A 20,208-nucleotide genomic window follows, 5' to 3' on the forward strand; every position below is an offset into this window, starting at 1 on the left:
TGTAATATTCAAGGGTTAGGCTTGTAGACTATGACAGTGAGGTTACTCACTCGTAGCTATAGCAGTAGAGTGGCTCCCAGCAGGATAAGTACACAAGCAGGTCACCCTGGTGGATGATGCAGGCTCACCCGAGGTGCGGTGTCTAAGCACTAACCGGTCTTCATCAGAGCTCCTGATGGTGGAGATGGGTTTTGCTGCATGCTAGTGCCAGGTCGCAGTCCTCAGGATCGTCCCGCCAGGTGGAGAGCAAGCTGGAGTTGTGTAGTAGGTAGGGTTCAAGCAAGTGTAGTCAGTAAACAAGCCAAAGGTCAGCAACAAGTGGCTGCAGGTTGGGATCAAGCGGAAGCATAGTTGAGTAACAAGCTAAAGGTTGGTAAAAACGTGGTTGCAGGTGGGGATCAAGCAGAAGTGTAATCAGTAAACAAGCCAAAAGTCGGTAACGAGTGGTTGCAGGTTGGGATCAAGCAGAAGCATAGTCAGTAAAAAAGCCGAAGGTCAGTAACAATTGGTTGCAGGTTGGGATCAAGCGGAAGCATAGTCCAGGAACAAGCCAAAGGTTGGTAATAAGTGGTTGCAGGTGGGGATCAAGCAGAAGCATTGTCAGCAAACAAACCAAAGGTCGGTAACAAGTGGCTGTAGGTTGGGATCAAGAAGAAGCATAGTGAGTAAACAAGCCAAAGGTTGGTAACAAGTGATTGCAGGTTGGGATCAAGCAGAAATGTAGTCAAGGAACAAGCTAAAGGTCGGTAACAAGTGGTTGCAGGTTGTGATCAAGCAGAAGTGTAGTCGGGGAACAAGCCAAAGGTCAGTAACAAGTGGCTGCAGGTCGCGATCAAGTGAAAGCAAGTTGAACAAGTCAAAGATCCGTACCAAGTGGTTGCAGGTTGGGATCAAGCAGAAGAGTAATCAGTAAACAAGCCAAAGGTTGGTAACAAGTAGCTGCATGTTGGGATCAAGCGTAAGCATAGTTGAGGAACAAGCCAAAGGTCAGTAACAAGTGGTTGCAGGTTGTGATCAAGCAGAAGCATAGTCCAGGAACAAGTCAAAGGCCAGTAACAAGTGGTTGCAAGTGGGGAATAAGCAAAAGCGTGGTCAAAGAACAAGTCAAAGGTCAGCCACAAATGGTACAGGTTGGGATCAAACAGAAGTGTAGTTGAGGAACAAGTCAAAGGTTGGTAAGAAGGGGTTGCAGGTTGGTAAAAAGCAGAAGCATAGTCGAGAAACAAGTCATAGGTTGGCAACAAGTGGTTGCAGGTTGGGATCAAACAAAAGCGTAGTTAAGGAACAAGTCAAAGGTTGGTAACAAGTGGTTGCAGGTTGGGATCAAACAGAAGCGTAGTTGAAGAACAAATTAAAGGTTGATAACAAGTGGTTGCAGGTTGGGATCAAGCAGAAGCATAGTTAGTAAACAAGCCAAAAGTCAGTAACAAGTGGCTGCAGGTAGGGATCAAGCAGAAGCGTAGTCAGTAAACAAGCCAAAGGTCAGTAACAAGTTGTTGCAGGTTGGGATCAAACAGAAGCATAGTTTGGGAACAACCGAAGGTCAGTAACAAGAGGTTACAGGTTGGGATCAAGCAGAAGTGTAGTTGAGGAACAAGCCAAAGGTCAATAACGAGTGTTTGTGAAGATACGGATGGCCGAAGGTGTGAAAGGAGCAAGATATTAGCTGGAGGGAGCACAACAATCTGGCAAACAGGAAGGCATGGCTTAAATCAGTGTTCCTGGGTGGAGCAAAGAGTTCAGGGTTCATCAAAAATAAGGTACAAGGCAAGGTTGTCCAAAGGATCAGACAGGTATCTGTCCAGCATCTCAGCAAGAAGATCTACAGGCAGAGGTCATGGCTTCTGATCTGGACTCTGACACTAATTTGAGTATATGAACCAGAATAAATATTAATTTGAGATTTATTTCTTCAAAAAGTAGATATTTGTCATGCAGAAAGTGAAAACACTATCAACGCATTTCATGGCACTGTCATGGTGACTTCCTCAGGATAGCATGGTTTAGCTTGGAAGGCTATGTGAATAACAGGAGGGTGGGGAATTGTTCAGATACATCTTGTTACGAAGTAACAACGCTCTCCCAATTGATCCCAATTGATCTCCTGCACTGTTACCCTGTCACAACCACCCCTGGAAGGGACCACAAGTAATCATGCCAGCTCACATTGGTCAAGCGTGGTCCACTGTCACCACTAGAGAAGAGTTCAGGGTTTGGGTGTACGTCCTGCATAACAGTGGTATTACAGTGGTATTACTTCCGCTATCATACACGACAGCTTCCCACTATCAATGGTTGCTAAGGACTTGGCGATGCCTGCACCCGCTGGCATTCTTAACAACCAGTGATGTCACTGGTCCCATTCATTACCATGGCCAAGAATCCCTGACCACGCCGGCAGAGGAGTGGGGATAGTCTTCCCCCAAAATCGCTTTTTTTCTGGCAGTAGAGGAGTGCAGTACACACATCCATCTCCCCTTGTTTTCTCAGCAGATCTCCTGCATCCTAATAACATCTACTGTATATCCCTCCCCCTCTTTTTTCTCAGCAGATCTCCTGCAGCCTGTTAACATCTATCCTCCCCCCTCTTATTTTTCCCAGCACATCTCCTGCAGCCTATTAGCATCTATTTCTTGTCTGCATTCTGCACACAAGTAATCAGTAATCACTGATTGGCTCTTTATCCTCAGACATGGTGATATGATTATACACAGGAGGTGATGTTATCCTTCTTCTGGAGCTCAGGTTAGAACAGAGTATAGAGATGTGTCTGTTCTAATATGACAGGGTGGTGATGAGTGAGGCCCCTAGTGGGTGAAACATGTCAACGGGCCAAATGTAAACGTAGGGGCGGGGTCTCCTGGGTAATGTCGCTGACTAAATATGGTCATGTCTATGCATGATGTCACTGGGTATATCACGCCGCTTCTTTTGCATTGAGCTGCGGGGCAGGGGGGCTATGAGTGAGTGGTGGCATCAGAAGGTGTTCCTGCATCACATGACTTACTGTGCATTTAAATTAAGCATCCTTTTCACCCCATTTTTTTCTCAGCAGATCTGCTGCATCCTATAAGCATCCATTCCGCCCCTCCCCCCATTTCTATTTTGAGAATGAGTTGGAGTACAGTTTACGGAGACACCAAAATGTTTGGTTTCTGCGTAGGGTCATCTGTGACATCCATACCAGACCCTCATCAGGGATAAAGGTCTGATATGTTTTTTTAAGGGGAACCCAACGCCACTTTAGGGGGCATTGTGTCACCTCTACATCATCTGTTTTAAACTCTAAGAAGCCATTTTGATACTTAGACCACTAATAGTCCCATCCAAGGGGGAGGGGTGCACTTTGCCATCTTCGCCCTTGGCAGTAGAAAACCTTTGCCCCAGCACTGCCAGAAGCTATTCAGTACTGGTAGGTAAATCTAAAAATAGTTCATTTTCCCCCATTTGTACAATATACTCAAGATGATCTTCTGAGCTTAAGGCCCAGCAGGGCCCCTGTCTCTTCTTGAAGGAGGGAGCCTGAGGTCCTGAGCTCTACTCAGTAAACAGTCAGCATTGGGCTATCAGGCAAAGGTGTTGTTATGTGGTGCCCCAGTCTTCTCCTGGATTTCCTCTGGTCACTTCTTGAAGAAGGCGGCCTGAGGATCTGAGCTCTTCTCAGCAAGCAAACAGTTAATAAACCACCATCCAAAGGTATTGCTACCAGGTGGCCCAGTCTTGTTCAGAAATCTTTCTGGTCTCTTCTTGAAGCAGGGAGCCTGAGGACCTGAGCTCTTTTCAGAAAACAGTCAGCAATAGGCCATCATCCAAAAGGTGTTGTTATCTGGTGGTCCAGTCTTCTCTTGGACTTATTCTGGTGTCTTCTTGAAGGATGGAGCCTAAGGCCTTGAGCTCTTTTCAGCCAGCAGCAGGCCACCAGCCAAAGATGTTGTTATCCTGTGGCCCAGTCCTCTCCTGGACTTCTTCTTGTCTCTCCTTGAAGGAGGGAGCCGGAAGCCCTGAACCCTTCTCAGCAAGAAGTCAGCATCAGGCCACCAGGGAAAGGTATTGTTATGTGGTAGCCCGGTCTTCTCCTGGACTTCTTCTGGTCTCTTCCTGAAGGAGAGAGCCTGAGGAGCCCTGAGCTCTTCTCAGAAAGCAAACAGTCATTAGCAGGTCACCAGCCAATTGTTATTTGGTGTCCGGCAGAAGGTAAGGTTGCCAGTCAAAGCAGGCAGGCACTGGGCATGTCAGTTCATTCTTTCAGCAAGAAGGTAAAGCACAGCAGAAGACCAGGTAGGTACATAATCAGTTATGTAGAGAATGTGTGTTTTTACTGATTTATATTACCGTATTTATCGGCGTATAACACGCACCTCAATTTAGGAGGGAATTATAAGGAAAAAAAACTTTTAGGAGGGAACTTGAAGGGAAAAAAACTTACATTTAAATGCCCATCATTGCAGCCTTCTCAGTAAAGCCTTGCCCCAGTGCAGCCATGTCAGTGCAGCCATGTCAGTGCAGCCTTGCTAGTGCAGCCATGTCAGTGCAGCCTTGCCAGTGCAGCCATGTCAGTGCAGCCATGTCAGTGCAGCCATGTCAGTGCAGCCTTGCTAGTGCAGCCATGTCAGTGCAGCCTTGCCAGTGCAGCCATGTCAGTGCAGCCATGTCAGTGCAGCCTTCCCCAGTGTCCAGTGCAGCCTTGCCCCAGTCCAGCCTTGCCCCAGTCCAGCCTTGCCCCAGTGCAGTCTTGCTGAAGCCTCTGAGCTTCAAAATCGCCGACCGCGATTTGAAAATGGCGCAGCCGGCGCCGAAATACACAGAGCCAGTCCTCGGCTCTTCTCGGCGGCTCTCGTTCACTTTCGGCTCCACTCGGACGGTGTATACTCGGCTAAGTTCGGGCGGCGCTCGAGTGAAACCGAAAGCGGCCGAGAAGAGCCGAGGACCGGCACTGTGTATTTCGGCGCCGGCGGCGCCATTTTCAAATCGCGGTCAGCGATTTTTTCGTTCTGACAGGTCAGGATCGCAGGGGATCGGCGTATAACACGCACCCGCGATTTTCCCCTGATTTTAAGGGGAAAAAAGTGCGTGTTATACACCGATAAATACGGTATATCCACTCTTGTTTAAGGATGAGCTTGGGTTTGATCCAAACTGGAAGTTATCTGTCATTGTTAAGCCAATGAACTGCAGGCGAGAGATCCTGCATATATGAAAATGGTAGGGGATGCTGGTGACATCATTGATCTAATCTGGCCACATTGACCTGGTATTGCCATGCTCCCATATTGAGTCAATGATATCCCAAGTTTCCCACCCACAGCTCATTCACTCAGCAATGACAGCTAACTTCTGAGTTTGGACAAACTTGGGTTCGGATAGGACCCAAGCTTCTTATTACTTCTGTTTCCTACCGCCAGAATATGAAGGTGGTGCAGCAAGTGGTGCTGGGGGTGGAGCATGGGATGCGACAATTACGTAGCTTAGTCACTTCAACCACACAAGATTGCACTGGAATAGAATGGCTGAGTCTGCCCAAGTGGCAAGACACTGTAATACTTTTTGACTTAACTGACTTAATACTTAACTGACTTTTTGCCCAAACATAATATGACGTCAGGACAGGAAATATACTGGCAGGATGGTATGGAGCAGCACAGCGGGCAGTGATTGAGCTGCCATGGAACTGGGGCACTAGGCATAAGAAAAGGGGCACATGCCTTGGTTGCCCATGCTAGTTATGCCCTTTCTGGATCCTGGGAGTCTCAGGGACCATTCACAACTATGCTTTTTAATGCATGTATATTACAAACATCAACTCGTGTACAGAATAGCCATTGTTTTACTGGATGATAGTTCATATCTCTGGAAGGGTTCGACTTGCATTTTCCATTTCTTGAGGCATCGGCACTTGGGGACTTTGCATTTGCCAGTGGCCCAGGGATCTCTTGCATGGGGCAGTTGATAAGACTGTACTTTATTTCCTATTCAATGCATGGGATATGACTTGGCATACGATAAAAGGAGTTGGGTTTTAATGGTCACCATGCTTATCTTTTATTGTGATATAACCCAGTGGTTCTCAACCTCAGTCCTCAAGTACCCACAATAGGCAATGTTTGCAGGATTTCCTTTATCTTGTACAGGTGCTTAAATCAGAGTCAATGGCTTGGTATTTTGGACAGCTATTTTATCGAAGAGAAATTCCCAAAACATGGCCTGTTGGGGGTACTTGAGGACTGAGGTTGAGAACCACTGGTATAACCTATATTGAAAAATACATGGTTTAAGCATGAACAAAATGTGGCCCGGTGTCACAAAGAGAAACATTTCTGGGATGGCTGGATATGTATTTGGTGTTCCAGAAACACGGCTTGGCTCCTCACAAGACTGGGCTGTTTGTATGCATGCTGATCCTTCTGTTTAGAGGAACATAGAAAAGATGGAGGGGGGGGGGGGGGTTCTTTATGTTAGATGTGATGTGAAAGTGAGGAAGAAAAATGATCTTGTGGTTGGAGATGTGGTCAGAGTTTCAGAAACACAGCTTGACTCCTCACAAGACTGGGCTGTTTGTATGCATGCTGATCCTTCTGTTTAGAGGAACATAGAAAAGATGGAGGGGGGGGTTTCTCTATGTTAGATGTGATGTGAAAGTGAGGAAGAAAAATGATCTTGTGGTTGGAGATGTGGTCGACGTTCCAGAAACATGGCTTGATTCCTCACAAGACTGGGCTGTTTGTATGCATGCTGATCCTCCTGTTTAGAGGGACACAGGACATAGAAAAGGTGGAGGGAGGGTTCTCTATGTTAGCTGTGATGTGAAAGTGAGGAAGAAAGATGATCTTTGGTTGGAGATGTGGTTGGTGTTCCAGAAACATGGCTTGATTCCTCACAAGACTGGGCTGTTTGTATTCATGTTGATCCTCTTGTTTAGAGGGACACAGAAAAGATGGAAGATGGCAGGGGGTTTCTCTATGTTAGATGTGATGTGAAACTGAGGAAGAAAAATGATCTTGTGGTTGGAGTTTGGGATGGTGCGGAGGAGGAGGAATTGCTGGTGGAATGTTAGATGGGTTAATGAACTGATGGACTTATCATTGGAGTCTACTACAGAAGTCCTGAGATTTATGAGAAGGGGAGAGTCGGATGTTCCAACAAGTACAAACCGGTAAAACCAAACTACTAAGACACAAGATTAAGACTAAAACCTACAGGATGGGCCTTACTTGTAGTGTTATGCCCTGTACACACGATCGGACTTTCCGACAACGAAAACGTGGATTTTTGTTCGAAGGTTGTTGGCTCAAACTTGTCTTGCATATACACGGTCACACAAATGTTGGCCAACAATTACAAACGTAGTGATGTACAAGACGTGTGGCGAGCCAATAAAAAGGAAGTTCAATAGTGATGCGTGATTCTGACAATGCGTGTTTGTACTTGTACGTACTTGTGTACACACGTTCGGAAAATCCGACAACAAACATTTGTTGGCAGAAAATTTGAGAGCGTGCTAGCCAAAATTTGTTGGCGGAAAGTCTGACAACAAATGTTCGATGGAGCATATACACGGTCGGACTTTCCACCAACAACCTCGCATTCTAAAGCCTCATACACACGATGGGACTTTGTACAAACTTTCTCTTGGATTTTTGTACAAAGGGCGTTGGCCAAAAGTTTGTATTGCATACAGACGACAGGACTTTTTCAGCCAACTTTCACCAAATCACGTGGTTTTTCAGCACTTTACCACCACCCTTTGGTCAACTTTTGTATTGTTGTCTGATATTGTGTCAATCTCGCTGCTTTTATCGGCGAGATTGACACCTTGCGAGCCGGGTTCACACTGGTGCGGGGATCCGACTTGGATCCCCGCCAATGCCAGACACTGTGGTATGAATCTTGAGGGGGAACTCCACACCAAATTTTAAATAATAAAATGGCATGGGTTCCCCTCCAGGGGCATACCAGGCCCTTAAGTCTGGTATGGATTTTAAGGGGAACCCCTACGCTGAAAAAACGGCATGGGGGTCCCCCCAAAATCCATACCAGACCCTTATCCGAGCACGCAGCCCGGCCGGTCAGGAAAGGGGGTGGGGATGAGCAAGCGCCCCCCCCCCCCTCCTGAACCGTACCAGGCCGCATGCCCTCAACATGGGGGGTGGGTGCTTTGGGGGAGGCGGCGCCCTGCGGCCCCCCCACCCCAAAACACCTTGTCCCCATGTTGATGAGGACAAGGGCCTCTTCCCGACAACCCTGGCCATTTATTGTCGGGGTCTGCGGGCAGGGGCTTATCGGAATCTGGGAGCCCCCTTTAATAAGGGGGCCCCCAGATCCCGGCCCCCTATCCTATGTGAATGAGTATGGGGTACATCCTAGATTCCAATAAGCCCCTCGCCCGCAGACCCCGACAACCAACGGCCAGGGTTGTCGAGAAGAGGCCCTTGTCCTCATCAACATGGGGACTAGGTGCTTTGGGGTGGGGGGGGCCGCACGCTTATCCCCACCCCCTTTCCTGACCGGCCGGGCTGCGTGCTCGGATAAGGGTTTGGTATGGATTTTGGGGGGAGCCCCCACGCCATTTTTTCGGCGTAGGGGATTCCCCTTAAAATCCATACCAGACCGCAGGGCCTGGTATTCCCCCAGAGGGGAATTCCCTCTCGTGCCCGTCGCGGTAGGAAAATGTGTTTTTCCTATTGCAGCCAGCGCGAGATGTACAGTACCCTGTCGCCGAGACAAGACGCGATGGGATTGCGCTGGAAACATTCTCGCGGCTGCGTACTGTAGTTTGTACAAAAGTCCGATGGTTTTGTGTACACACGATCGGACTTTGCTCCATCGGACTTTTGTTGCCGGAAAGTTTGTGCGTTCACACAGCCAACAATGGAAACAGAAAAAGTTTGTCCGATGGAGCGTACACACGGTCGGATGTTGCTCCAAAACAGCTAATTAGCATGTTTGTTGTCAAAAAGTCCGATCGTGTATACGGGGCATTAGAAAAAGGATAAAAAGGAAAAAGAAAGGATATTTCATCATACAAATTTGAAGGCCGACTTTTATCAATTAACCTACAAAGAATATCTTCAGTTTATGATTGGAAATATTTATTCTTCATTTCTATTATACAAAAAAAATGGTTAATATAATTGCATTTTTAATAAATATGAGATGTAACATCTGGAAATGTCATATTTTCCACTTTCAGAAGTAGGTGGCGCTCTCCAAGCAAAAGAAGCTGCCTGTGATGGCTGATGACTACTGCACAGAAATTTTCAGTCTGGTCATGTAGTCCCTTTTCATCATCAAGCAACATCTAGAGCCTCTCTCAGTATGTTGTCTTCCTTTGAGGCTTCTGCTGAAGATCAGGGGGGTTCAGACTACACTGCTAGAGGCACCCAACCAGCAGTGACACCCCTCCTTCTCTCTCCTAGAGGGACCCAACCAGCAGTGACACCCCCTCCTTCTCTCTCCTAGAGGGACCCAACCAGCAGTGACACCCCTCCTTCTCTCTCCTAGAGGGACCCAACCAGCAGTGACACCCCCTCCTTCTCTCTCCTAGAGGGACCCAACCAGCAGTGACACCCCCTCCTTCTCTCTCCTAGAGGGACCCAACCAGCAGTGACACCCCCTCCTTCTCTCTCCTAGAGGAACCCAACCAGCAGTGACACCCCCTCCTTCTCTCTCCTAGAGGGACCCAACCAGCAGTGACACCCCCTCCTTCTCTCTCCTAGAGGGACCCAACCAGCAGTGACACCCCCTCCTTCTCTCTCCTAGAGGGACCCAACCAGCAGTGACACCCCCTCCTTCTCTCTCCTAGAGGGACCCAACCAGCAGTGACACCCCCTCCTTCTCTCTCCTAGAGGAACCCAACCAGCAGTGACACCCCCTCCTTCTCTCTCCTAGAGGGACCCAACCGGCAGTGACACCCCCTCCTTCTCTCTCCTAGAGGGACCTAACCGGCAGTGACACCCCCTCCTTCTCTCCCCTAGAGGGACCCAACCGGCAGTGACACCTCCTCCTTCTCTCTCCTAGAGGGACCCAACCAGCAGTGACACCCCCTCCTTCTCTCTCCTAGAGGAACCCAACCAGCAGTGACACCCCCTCCTTCTCTCTCCTAGAGGAACCCAACCAGCAGTGACACCCCCTCCTTCTCTCTCCTAGAGGGACCCAACCAGCAGTGACACCCCCTCCTTCTCTCTCCTAGAGGGACCCAACCAGCAGTGACACCCCCTCCTTCTCTCTCCTAGAGGAACCCAACCAGCAGTGACACCCCCTCCTTCTCTCTCCTAGAGGGACCCAACCAGCAGTGACACTCCCTCCTTCTCTCTCCTAGAGGGACCCAACCAGCAGTGACACCCCCTCCTTCTCTCTCCTAGAGGGACCCAACCAGCAGTGACACCCCCTCCTTCTCTCTCCTAGAGGGACCCAACCAGCAGTGACACCCCCTCCTTCTCTCTCCTAGAGGGACCCAACCAGCAGTGACACCCCGTCCTTCTCTCTCCTAGAGGGACCCAACCAGCAGTGACACCCCTCCTTCTCTCTCCTAGAGGGACCCAACCAGCAGTGACACCCCCTCCTTCTCTCTCCTAGAGGGACCCAACCAGCAGTGACACCCCCTCCTTCTCTCTCCTAGAGGGACCCAACCAGCAGTGACACCCCGTCCTTCTCTCTCCTAGAGGGACCCAACCAGCAGTGACACCCCCTCCTTCTCTCTCCTAGAGGGACCCAACCAGCAGTGACACCCCCTCCTTCTCTCTCCTAGAGGAACCCAACCAGCAGTGACACCCCCTCCTTCTCTCTCCTAGAGGGACCCAACCAGCAGTGACACTCCCTCCTTCTCTCTCCTAGAGGGACCCAACCAGCAGTGACACCCCCTCCTTCTCTCTCCTAGAGGGACCCAACCAGCAGTGACACCCCCTCCTTCTCTCTCCTAGAGGGACCCAACCAGCAGTGACACCCCCTCCTTCTCTCTCCTAGAGGGACCCAACCAGCAGTGACACCCCGTCCTTCTCTCTCCTAGAGGGACCCAACCAGCAGTGACACCCCTCCTTCTCTCTCCTAGAGGGACCCAACCAGCAGTGACACCCCCTCCTTCTCTCTCCTAGAGGGACCCAACCAGCAGTGACACCCCCTCCTTCTCTCTCCTAGAGGGACCCAACCAGCAGTGACACCCCGTCCTTCTCTCTCCTAGAGGGACCCAACCAGCAGTGACACCCCCTCCTTCTCTCTCCTAGAGGAACCCAACCAAGAGTGATATCCCCTCCTTCTCTCTCCTAGAGGGACCCAACCAGCAGTGACACCCCCTCCTTCTCTCTCCTAGAGGGACCCAACCAGCAGTGACACCCCCTCCTTCTCTCTCCTAGAGGGACCCAACCAGCAGTGACACCCCCTCCTTCTCTCTCCTAGAGGGACCCAACCAGCAGTGACACCCCCTCCTTCTCTCTCCTAGAGGGACCCAACCAGCAGTGACACCCCCTCCTCCTCTCTCCTAGAGGGACCCAACCAGCAGTGACACCTCCTCCTTCTCTCTCCTAGAGGGACCCAACCAGCAGTGACACCCCCTCCTTCTCTCTCCTAGAGGGACCCAACCAGCAGTGACACCCCGTCCTTCTCTCTCCTAGAGGGACCCAACCAGCAGTGACACCCCTCCTTCTCTCTCCTAGAGGGACCCAACCAGCAGTGACACCCCCTCCTTCTCTCTCCTAGAGGGACCCAACCAGCAGTGACACCCCCTCCTTCTCTCTCCTAGAGGGACCCAACCAGCAGTGACACCCCGTCCTTCTCTCTCCTAGAGGGACCCAACCAGCAGTGACACCCCCTCCTTCTCTCTCCTAGAGGGACCCAACCAGCAGTGACACCCCCTCCTTCTCTCTCCTAGAGGAACCCAACCAGCAGTGACACCCCCTCCTTCTCTCTCCTAGAGGGACCCAACCAGCAGTGACACTCCCTCCTTCTCTCTCCTAGAGGGACCCAACCAGCAGTGACACCCCCTCCTTCTCTCTCCTAGAGGGACCCAACCAGCAGTGACACCCCGTCCTTCTCTCTCCTAGAGGGACCCAACCAGCAGTGACACCCCTCCTTCTCTCTCCTAGAGGGACCCAACCAGCAGTGACACCCCCTCCTTCTCTCTCCTAGAGGGACCCAACCAGCAGTGACACCCCCTCCTTCTCTCTCCTAGAGGGACCCAACCAGCAGTGACACCCCGTCCTTCTCTCTCCTAGAGGGACCCAACCAGCAGTGACACCCCCTCCTTCTCTCTCCTAGAGGAACCCAACCAAGAGTGATATCCCCTCCTTCTCTCTCCTAGAGGGACCCAACCAGCAGTGACACCCCCTCCTTCTCTCTCCTAGAGGGACCCAACCAGCAGTGACACCCCCTCCTTCTCTCTCCTAGAGGGACCCAACCAGCAGTGACACCCCCTCCTTCTCTCTCCTAGAGGGACCCAACCAGCAGTGACACCCCCTCCTTCTCTCTCCTAGAGGGACCCAACCAGCAGTGACACCCCCTCCTCCTCTCTCCTAGAGGGACCCAACCAGCAGTGACACCTCCTCCTTCTCTCTCCTAGAGGGACCCAACCAGCAGTGACACCCCCTCCTTCTCTCTCCTAGAGGGACCCAACCAGCAGTGACACCCCCTCCTCCTCTCTCCTAGAGGGACCCAACCAGCAGTGACACCTCCTCCTTCTCTCTCCTAGAGGGACCCAACCAGCAGTGACACCCCCTCCTTCTCTCTCATAGCAGAGGAAGCCAGACAGAACTTTGAAGTCTTTAGTGATCTCTGATTTCCCTATAACGTTTTTCTTCCATGATAAAGATCAGAGGAGCGCTCAGCCACGTGTTTTCTGAGGTGTATATCAAGGTGAGCTTCTTCCCAGTGTGAGATCTCTGATGTACGACAAAATATGATCCATATAGAAAACATTTCCCGCACTCAGGACACTAATACACCTAGAGGGTTGTGTGGGTTCTCTGATGTTTAGTACAAGACTTCTGTAAGAAACATTTCCTTCACTAGAGACAAGAAAATGTCTTCCCCCCAGTGTGAGATCTTCGATGTATAGCAAAATCTGATCTCCGTTGATAACATTTCCCGCACTTAGAGCAGCAATACGGCTTCTCCCCTTTGTGAGATCTTTGATGTATGACAAGGTCTGATTTCCGTTGATAACATTTCCCGCACTCAGAGCAGGAATACGGTTTCACGCCTGTGTGGGATCTTTGATGTATAGCAATATCTGATTTCTGTGAAAAACATTTCCCGCACTCGGAACAGGAATATGGCTTTTCTCCTGTGTGAGATCTCTGATGTCTAGCAAGGTCTGAGCTCTGAATAAAGCCTTTTCCACACTCGGGGCAGGAATACGGCTTCTTCCCTGTGTGAGAGATTTGATGTACAACAAGCCCTGATTTACGTCTATAACATTTCCCGCACTCGGGGCAGGAAAACGGCTTCTCCCCTGTGTGAGAGGTCTGATGTGTAACAAGGTATGATCTCCGTTTATAACATTTCCCGCATTCAGGGCAGGGATACGGCTTCTCACCAGTGTGAGATCTTAGATGTATAACAAGTTCTGATTTCCGTGGATAACATTTCCCGCACTCAGAGCAAAAATACGGCTTCTCCCCTGTATGACAGCTCTGATGCGTATCAAGCTCCGATTTCCGTGAATAACATTTCCCGCACTCAAGGCAGGAAAATGGCCTCTCCCCCGTGTGAGATCTCTGATGTATAACAAGTAGAGAATTCCGCGTATAACATTTCCCGCACTCAGGGCAGGAAAATGGCTTTTCACCCGTGTGCAATCTCTCATGTGCAGTAAGATTGGACTTGTGTGAAAAACATTTTCCACACTCAGAACAGAAATATGGCTTCTCACCCGAGTGCATTTTCTGATGTGAGTTTAGATGGTCTTTCTTTGCAAAACATTTTCCACACTCAGAACAGGAATATGGCTTCTTCCCTGTGTGAGATGTCTCATGTGTAGCGAGCTTTGATTTATAAAGAAAGCACTTCCCGCACTCAGAACAGGAATAAAGCTTCTCTCCCGTATGATATCTCTGATGTACAGAAAAACTTATTTTAGAGCGAAAACTTTCCCCGCACTCAGGACAGGGAAATGTCTTCTTCCCCTGAATTCCGGCACCATCCCTCACAGTACGAGGTTGCTCAGAGTCAGAGGGATTCCATGGTCTATCCACACTGTGAAGTCCACCATCCATAGTGGACCTCATTGTCTTTTCTCCTCCACAATCTCCTGTGATGTCCTCATCTTCCATTTTACATCCTGGAGATAAAGTGAGAAGATCCTTTGAGGGTTTCTCCATGGCGTGTCCTGGAAAAATATAAAAACATCATCAATAGATATGAGAGGGTTAGTTCACTTCCATCAAGATTCCATCTGGATCAGGTAGATATGAGTGAGGAGATGTTCTCTGTGGAGGTCCCAACCAGCTGGGACTCTCCCCCCTCTTCAGTCAAAGGGCCTTTGGTCCTCCTCCCAGATCACTTCTACACTTCTACTCTCTATATGTTACTTACTCCCGACCTCTGCTCTCCATGCATTACTTACTCCCGACCTCTGCTCTCCATGCATTACTTACTCCCGACCTCTGCTCTCCATGCGTTACGTCCGACCTCTGCTCTCCATGTGGTACTTACTCTGGACCTCTGCTCTCTATATGTTACTTATTCCCGACCTCTGCTCTCCATCCGTTACTTACTCCTGACCTCTGCTCTCCATGCGTTACTTACTCTGGACCTCTGCTTTCCATATGTTACTTACTCCCGACCTCTGCTCTCCATGCGTTACTTACTCCTGACCTCTGCTCTCCATATGTCACTTACGCCTGACCTCTGCTCTCCATGCGTTACGTCCGACCTCTGCTCTCCATGTGGTACTTACTCTGGACCTCTGCTCTCTATATGTTACTTATTCCCGACTTCTGCTCTCCATCCGTTACTTACTCCTGACCTCTGCTCTCCATGCGTTACTTACTCTGGACCTCTGCTTTCCATATGTTACTTACTCCCGACCTCTGCTCTCCATGCGTTACTTACTCCTGACCTCTGCTCTCCATGCGTTACTTACTCCTGACCTCTGCTCTCCATATGTCACTTACTCCTGACCTCTGCTCTCCATGCGTTACTTACTCCTGACCTCTGCTCTCCATATGTTACTTACTCCTGACCTCTGCTCTCCATATGTTACTTACTCCTGACCTCTGCTCTCCATATGTTACTTACTCCTGACCTCTGCTCTCCATATGTTACTTACTCCTGACCTCTGCTCTCCATGTTACTTACTCCTGACCTCTGCTCTCTATTTGTTACTTACTCCTGACCTCTGCACTCCATGTTACTTACTCCTGACCTCTGCTTTCCATGTTACTTACTCCTGACCTCTGCTCTCTATTTGTTACTTTCTCCTGACCTCTGCACTCCATGTTACTTACTCCTGACCTCTGCTCTCTATTTGTTACTTACTCCTGACCTCTGCTCTCCATGTTACTTACTGCTGACCTCTGCTCTCTATTTGTTACTTACTCCTGACCTCTGCTCTCCATGTTACTTACTCCTGACCTCTGCTCTCTATTTGTTACTTACTCCTGACCTCTGCACTCCATGTTACTTACTCCTGACCTCTGCTCTCCATGTTACTTACTCCGGACCTCTGCTCTCTATATGTTACTTACTCCTGACCTCTGCTCTCCATGTTACTTACTCCGGACCTCTGCTCTCTATATGTTACTTACTCCGGACCTCTGCTCTCCATGTTACTTACTCCTGACCTCTGCTCTCTATTTGTTACTTACTCCTGACCTCTGCTCTCTATATGTTATTTACTCCTGACCTCTGCTCTCCATGTGTTACTTACTCCGGACCTCTGCTCTCCATGCATCGTTTTTTCAGACTAGTATACAGGCAAACGGTTTTCCCGATAGGTGTTGAGTCCGTCAGAAAGATTTGAAACATGTTCTATTTCTAGGTCCCTCAGAATTTGAGAAAGAAAAAGTCCAATGAAGCCCACACACGATCGGAATGTCCAATTAAATGATTCTGTCTGACCTTTTCTGCTGGAAAGTCCGGTCGTGTGTACAGGGCATTACTCCCGACCTCTGCTCTCCATGCGTTACTTAGTCCCGACCTCTGCTCTCCATATGTCACTTACTCCTCACCTCTGCTCTCTATATGTTACTTACTCCTGACTTCTGTCCTCTGTGTATTACTCCTGACCTCTGCTCTCTATATGTTACTTACTCCTGACTTCTGTCCTCTGTGTATTACTCCTGACCTCTGCGCTCTGTGTGATACTTATACCCCACTCTGCACTTTACTTACTCCTGGTCCCTTCTCTCACACTGTGTATTACTTCACACCTCTGCTCTTCACGTGTTACTTCTTACCCAAGCACTCTATGTGGTTATCAGATGATGGGGGATCTAGGTGGAGCCTCCGTACTGCTCTCTCCTTTACAATAAAGTCTCCTCTTACCCGGTGATGTGAGGGGCGGCTGATTCTCCATCATGACGTCCTTGTAGAGATCCTTGTGTCCTTCTAAATACTCCCACTCCTCCATGGAGAAATAGACGGTGACATCCTGACACCTTATAGGAACCTGACACACACAATGATACAGTCACCATCCAGACACATCCCTTGTCTGTTACTGGATAATATCCCAGAATTCCCAGAATCCTCCTCACCTCTCCTGTCAGCAGATGGACCATCATGGTGGTCAGTTCCAGGATCTTCTGCATGTTGTGTCTTGTCGGTATCAGGGATGGAGGTGGAGGGATGGGGATGGGGATGGGATTCTGGACTTTGGAGGATCTTGTCTTATCTTTAGTATATTTCTTCATGACTCTTGCACAGTTCTGTGTTATAGAAAGATAAATATCACTCTCCCATAATCCCTCACTTCTATGGCAAGCGCTAGAATTCTTCTTCGGGGATTGGCCACAATGTTCCTGATTAAGGACATCTCCATCCAATGATATCATTAAAATGTGGCCAGATTTATAGCTCCTTCTAGAAATCATATAATAGAGTCACTAATGCTTTACTAGAAAGGCTCACTGACCCACCAGGAAATGTTACCCATGGATTTAGCGGTCAGTAGGAGTGGTATGGCGGCAATCATGGGTCTCACTGATTGGACTAAAGCTGAAATTGCTCTCTTTTATAACTCTTGCCGCCATCTTGTGCTTTAACCAAATATCATAGAGTACATACACTTTATGTATTCATAGTACTTGTGTGCATGTCGTAATAGATTAGCAGAACGTCAGAAGACTTAAAGTGACTCTGAATACATCCCAGTGTACAGCGGAGTCAGATGTAACCCCTTCATTACACTCACCTCTCCAGTCAGCAGGCTGAGGATCTCCAGGGTGAGTTTCAATATCGTCTCATTCCGGGGAAATCCCTTCCTTGCAATCTCCCCAAAAATCAAATTTTGCTGATTGTCCATCATGATGTCCTTGTAGAGATCCTTGTGTCCTTCTAAATACTCCCACTCCTCCATGGAGAAATAGACAGTGACATCCTGACACCTTATAGGAACCTGACACACACAATGATACAGTCACCATCCAGACACATCCCTTGTCTGTTACTGGATAATGTCCCAGAATTCCCAGAATCCTCCTCACCTCTCCTGTCAGCAGCTCCATCATCTTCTTGGTGACTTCTAGAATCTTCTCCATGTTGTGTCTCTCAGGTTTTAGGGAGTCACATGGAGGCACTGTGATGGTCATATGATCACCTGACTTCACCAGAGGAAATCTCTGTATTGGAGAACCAATAGGAATATCATGTTAGACCCTCTCCGGTCAGGTCTTTGTTTTATTAATAGAGATAAGAGTGATGTCATGTGACCTCCCAGAATCCTCCTCACCTCTCCGGTCAGGTCTGTGTTTTATTAATAGAGATAAGAGTGATGTCATGTGACCTCCCAGAATCCTCCTCACCTCTCCGGTCAGGTCTGTGTTTTATTAATAGAGATAAGAGTGATGTCATGTGACCTCCCAGAATCCTCCTCACCTCTCCGGTCAGGTCTGTGCTTTATTAATAGAGATAAGAGTGATGTCATGTGACCTCCCAGAATCCTCCTCACCTCTCCGGTCAGCAGGTAGATGATCTCCAGGGTGAGGTTTAGTATCCTCTCAGTCATGTGACTTCGGTCCTCCTCCATCCTCATTGATGTGGTCATGTGATCTATGTGAGTTTCTCTGTAGATGGATAGTGGAGAATTATTTAGACTGTATTGGTTGTAAAATATTAGGATGGGGATATAAGTGGTGGATAGTAGATAGTGGACTACCCCTCCCCCCCATTGGGAATTGGCACATGTAGATTAGGTTACAGTTTTTGTTGTGTGTCGTGCCCCCTGGAAACCTGCCAGTTCATATATAGTAGAAGGATGAGTTGAATCTACATGAGGATTCAAACATAGTCAGTGTTAGTAGTGAATCCATATTTTTGAGGAAGGAATCAATGGAATGGCGCAATTAGTATATACCGAAAAAGTTCCACGTTTGGAATTTTATGGAAGTTTTGAGCTGATGAAAAGTTTGACTCTCTTTTGTATTAAATGAGGAAAGAAGAGGGATGGAGGGGTTTGTTTACAAAAGAGGGGCAGTTCCTCCAAATTAGAGACAACTGGAAGCTATGGCACTGGAGATCCCATGGCCACCTGAAGCCCGTTGATGGCTGTCAACTGTGAAGTACCCCTTTTTCTGGAAACTTCTGTTCACTGCTTTCCCTCTTCACCTCTCCCTTAGAGCGGTCCTGATCTTCAATTGGAGACACACAAGTGCGATCTGATATTTCATCATCCACCACCTGTTCCTCAAAGCTGTCCTGCTCTTCACTCCATGATACCCAAGTGTGGTCTGACATCTCATCATCCACCACCTCTTCCTCACTGGAGCCCAGCTCACAAAAAGCACTGGCTGATGGTAGAGTTGCCACTTCATCCCTTTAAACCTGAACACCTTTGAATTACACAAGTTCTGAGGCTAATTAAATGCAGATAAGGCACCAAGTGAGTTTAATTACCACCTTAATCAGCCACAGAACCCGTGTAATTAATATGTGTTCGGGTTTAAAGGGATGAGGTGGCAACCATAGCTGATGGCCCTTTGATGGCTATTGCTGTTGCGTGGTTGCTGTCCCCTGCCTGGATCGTGGATTACTTAGTAGTAGAAATGAGCTTGGGCTTCCTCTGAACTCATCTCAAGCCGAACTCTGACTTTTTTTTACTTCAAAAGGCTTCAGGTCGTGTCAAGAATGACCCAACCCACAGCTCATTGGAGTAAAAAAGAGTCCAAGTTCAGAGTTCGTCTAGAGATGAGTTTGGAGGATGCCAAAAGTCATCTCTACTTAGAAGCATTCAAACATCAACCCATCCTCTCCCACTCTGATCGACCCTCTTGCTTCCTCACTTAATCACTGCCAATCCTCCTCCTGGGCATTATGGGTGAGCACCAAAATGAATCAACCACAAATTCGACCTGAACCTCCTGGAAACTGGGGACAAATTTCAGAGCAACCCAAATCCCAATCTCATCCCTCGTTACAAGGGACTGTTAAGGAGAAAAGGTGACACATCTTCAAAATGAAGATAATGTTCCGTCCCTGTAAATAGGGGAAAGGTTCTGACCCTGAAGGGGTTAATCTAGGTTCCCACACTATATATGTGGTATCATCATCTGCTGGAGATAAAAGACGTCACAGTGACTATGGAGGAAGAGGACGGAACATGACGGGGGGATACTGGGTGTAAATAGAAAATAAGATCTTATCACCTCCTCTGCTGCCAGTTCCAGCAATGTCTCCTCTCTACTTCCTCCCGACTCACCTCTCACCTGGAATTTCCTATTTATACCTGACATCACTTCCTGTTAATTTTCTATAGAGAGGTCCTGTCTGGGTAGAAGTTAGATCACTACCTTGTGGAGTTCAGAGGAACTGCAGTTACCAAGAACCATTTTCTATTGTGAACACAGCCTTGTACTGGCTAGTACTGTGTATCTTTATAGATACAAACCTGGGAGTACCTGTGTAGTTTGAGTACCTAAGTGTTGGGAGCACCTGAGTAGTGTGAGTACCTGTATAGTGTGAGTACCTGAGTATTGCAAGTACCTGCGTATTGGGAGTACCTGAGTAGTGTGGGTACCTGAGTAGTGTGAGTACCTGAGTATTGGGAGTACCTTACTTAGAAGT

The 20,208-nt window shown here is 48.5% G+C and overlaps 2 protein-coding genes across 2 annotated transcripts in view; both read right to left on the bottom strand.

Annotated features, from left to right (window-relative positions):
- The window catches only part of LOC141104997 (uncharacterized), a 155,514-nt gene extending 137,891 nt beyond the window's left edge, over positions 1-17,623 (bottom strand). Inside the window, exons 1-2 of the mRNA XM_073594804.1 lie at positions 17,342-17,623; positions 16,686-16,856 (exon numbers count right to left, since the gene is read on the bottom strand). Coding sequence (XP_073450905.1) covers positions 16,686-16,856; positions 17,342-17,506 — 336 coding nt within the window. The 5' untranslated portion in view covers positions 17,507-17,623. The remainder of the gene's footprint in view (positions 1-16,685; positions 16,857-17,341) is intronic.
- LOC141104777 (uncharacterized) overlaps positions 1-19,846 on the bottom strand; it is a 122,017-nt gene extending 102,171 nt beyond the window's left edge. The window contains exon 1 of the mRNA XM_073594512.1: positions 19,791-19,846. The gene's annotated coding sequence lies outside the window, so the exon portion shown is untranslated. The remainder of the gene's footprint in view (positions 1-19,790) is intronic.
- Between the last annotated feature and the right edge of the window lie 362 nt (positions 19,847-20,208).

The sequence above is a fragment of the Aquarana catesbeiana genome, linkage group LG08 (genome assembly GCF_042186555.1).
Source record: "Aquarana catesbeiana isolate 2022-GZ linkage group LG08, ASM4218655v1, whole genome shotgun sequence".
Lineage (NCBI taxonomy): Eukaryota > Metazoa > Chordata > Amphibia > Anura > Ranidae > Aquarana > Aquarana catesbeiana.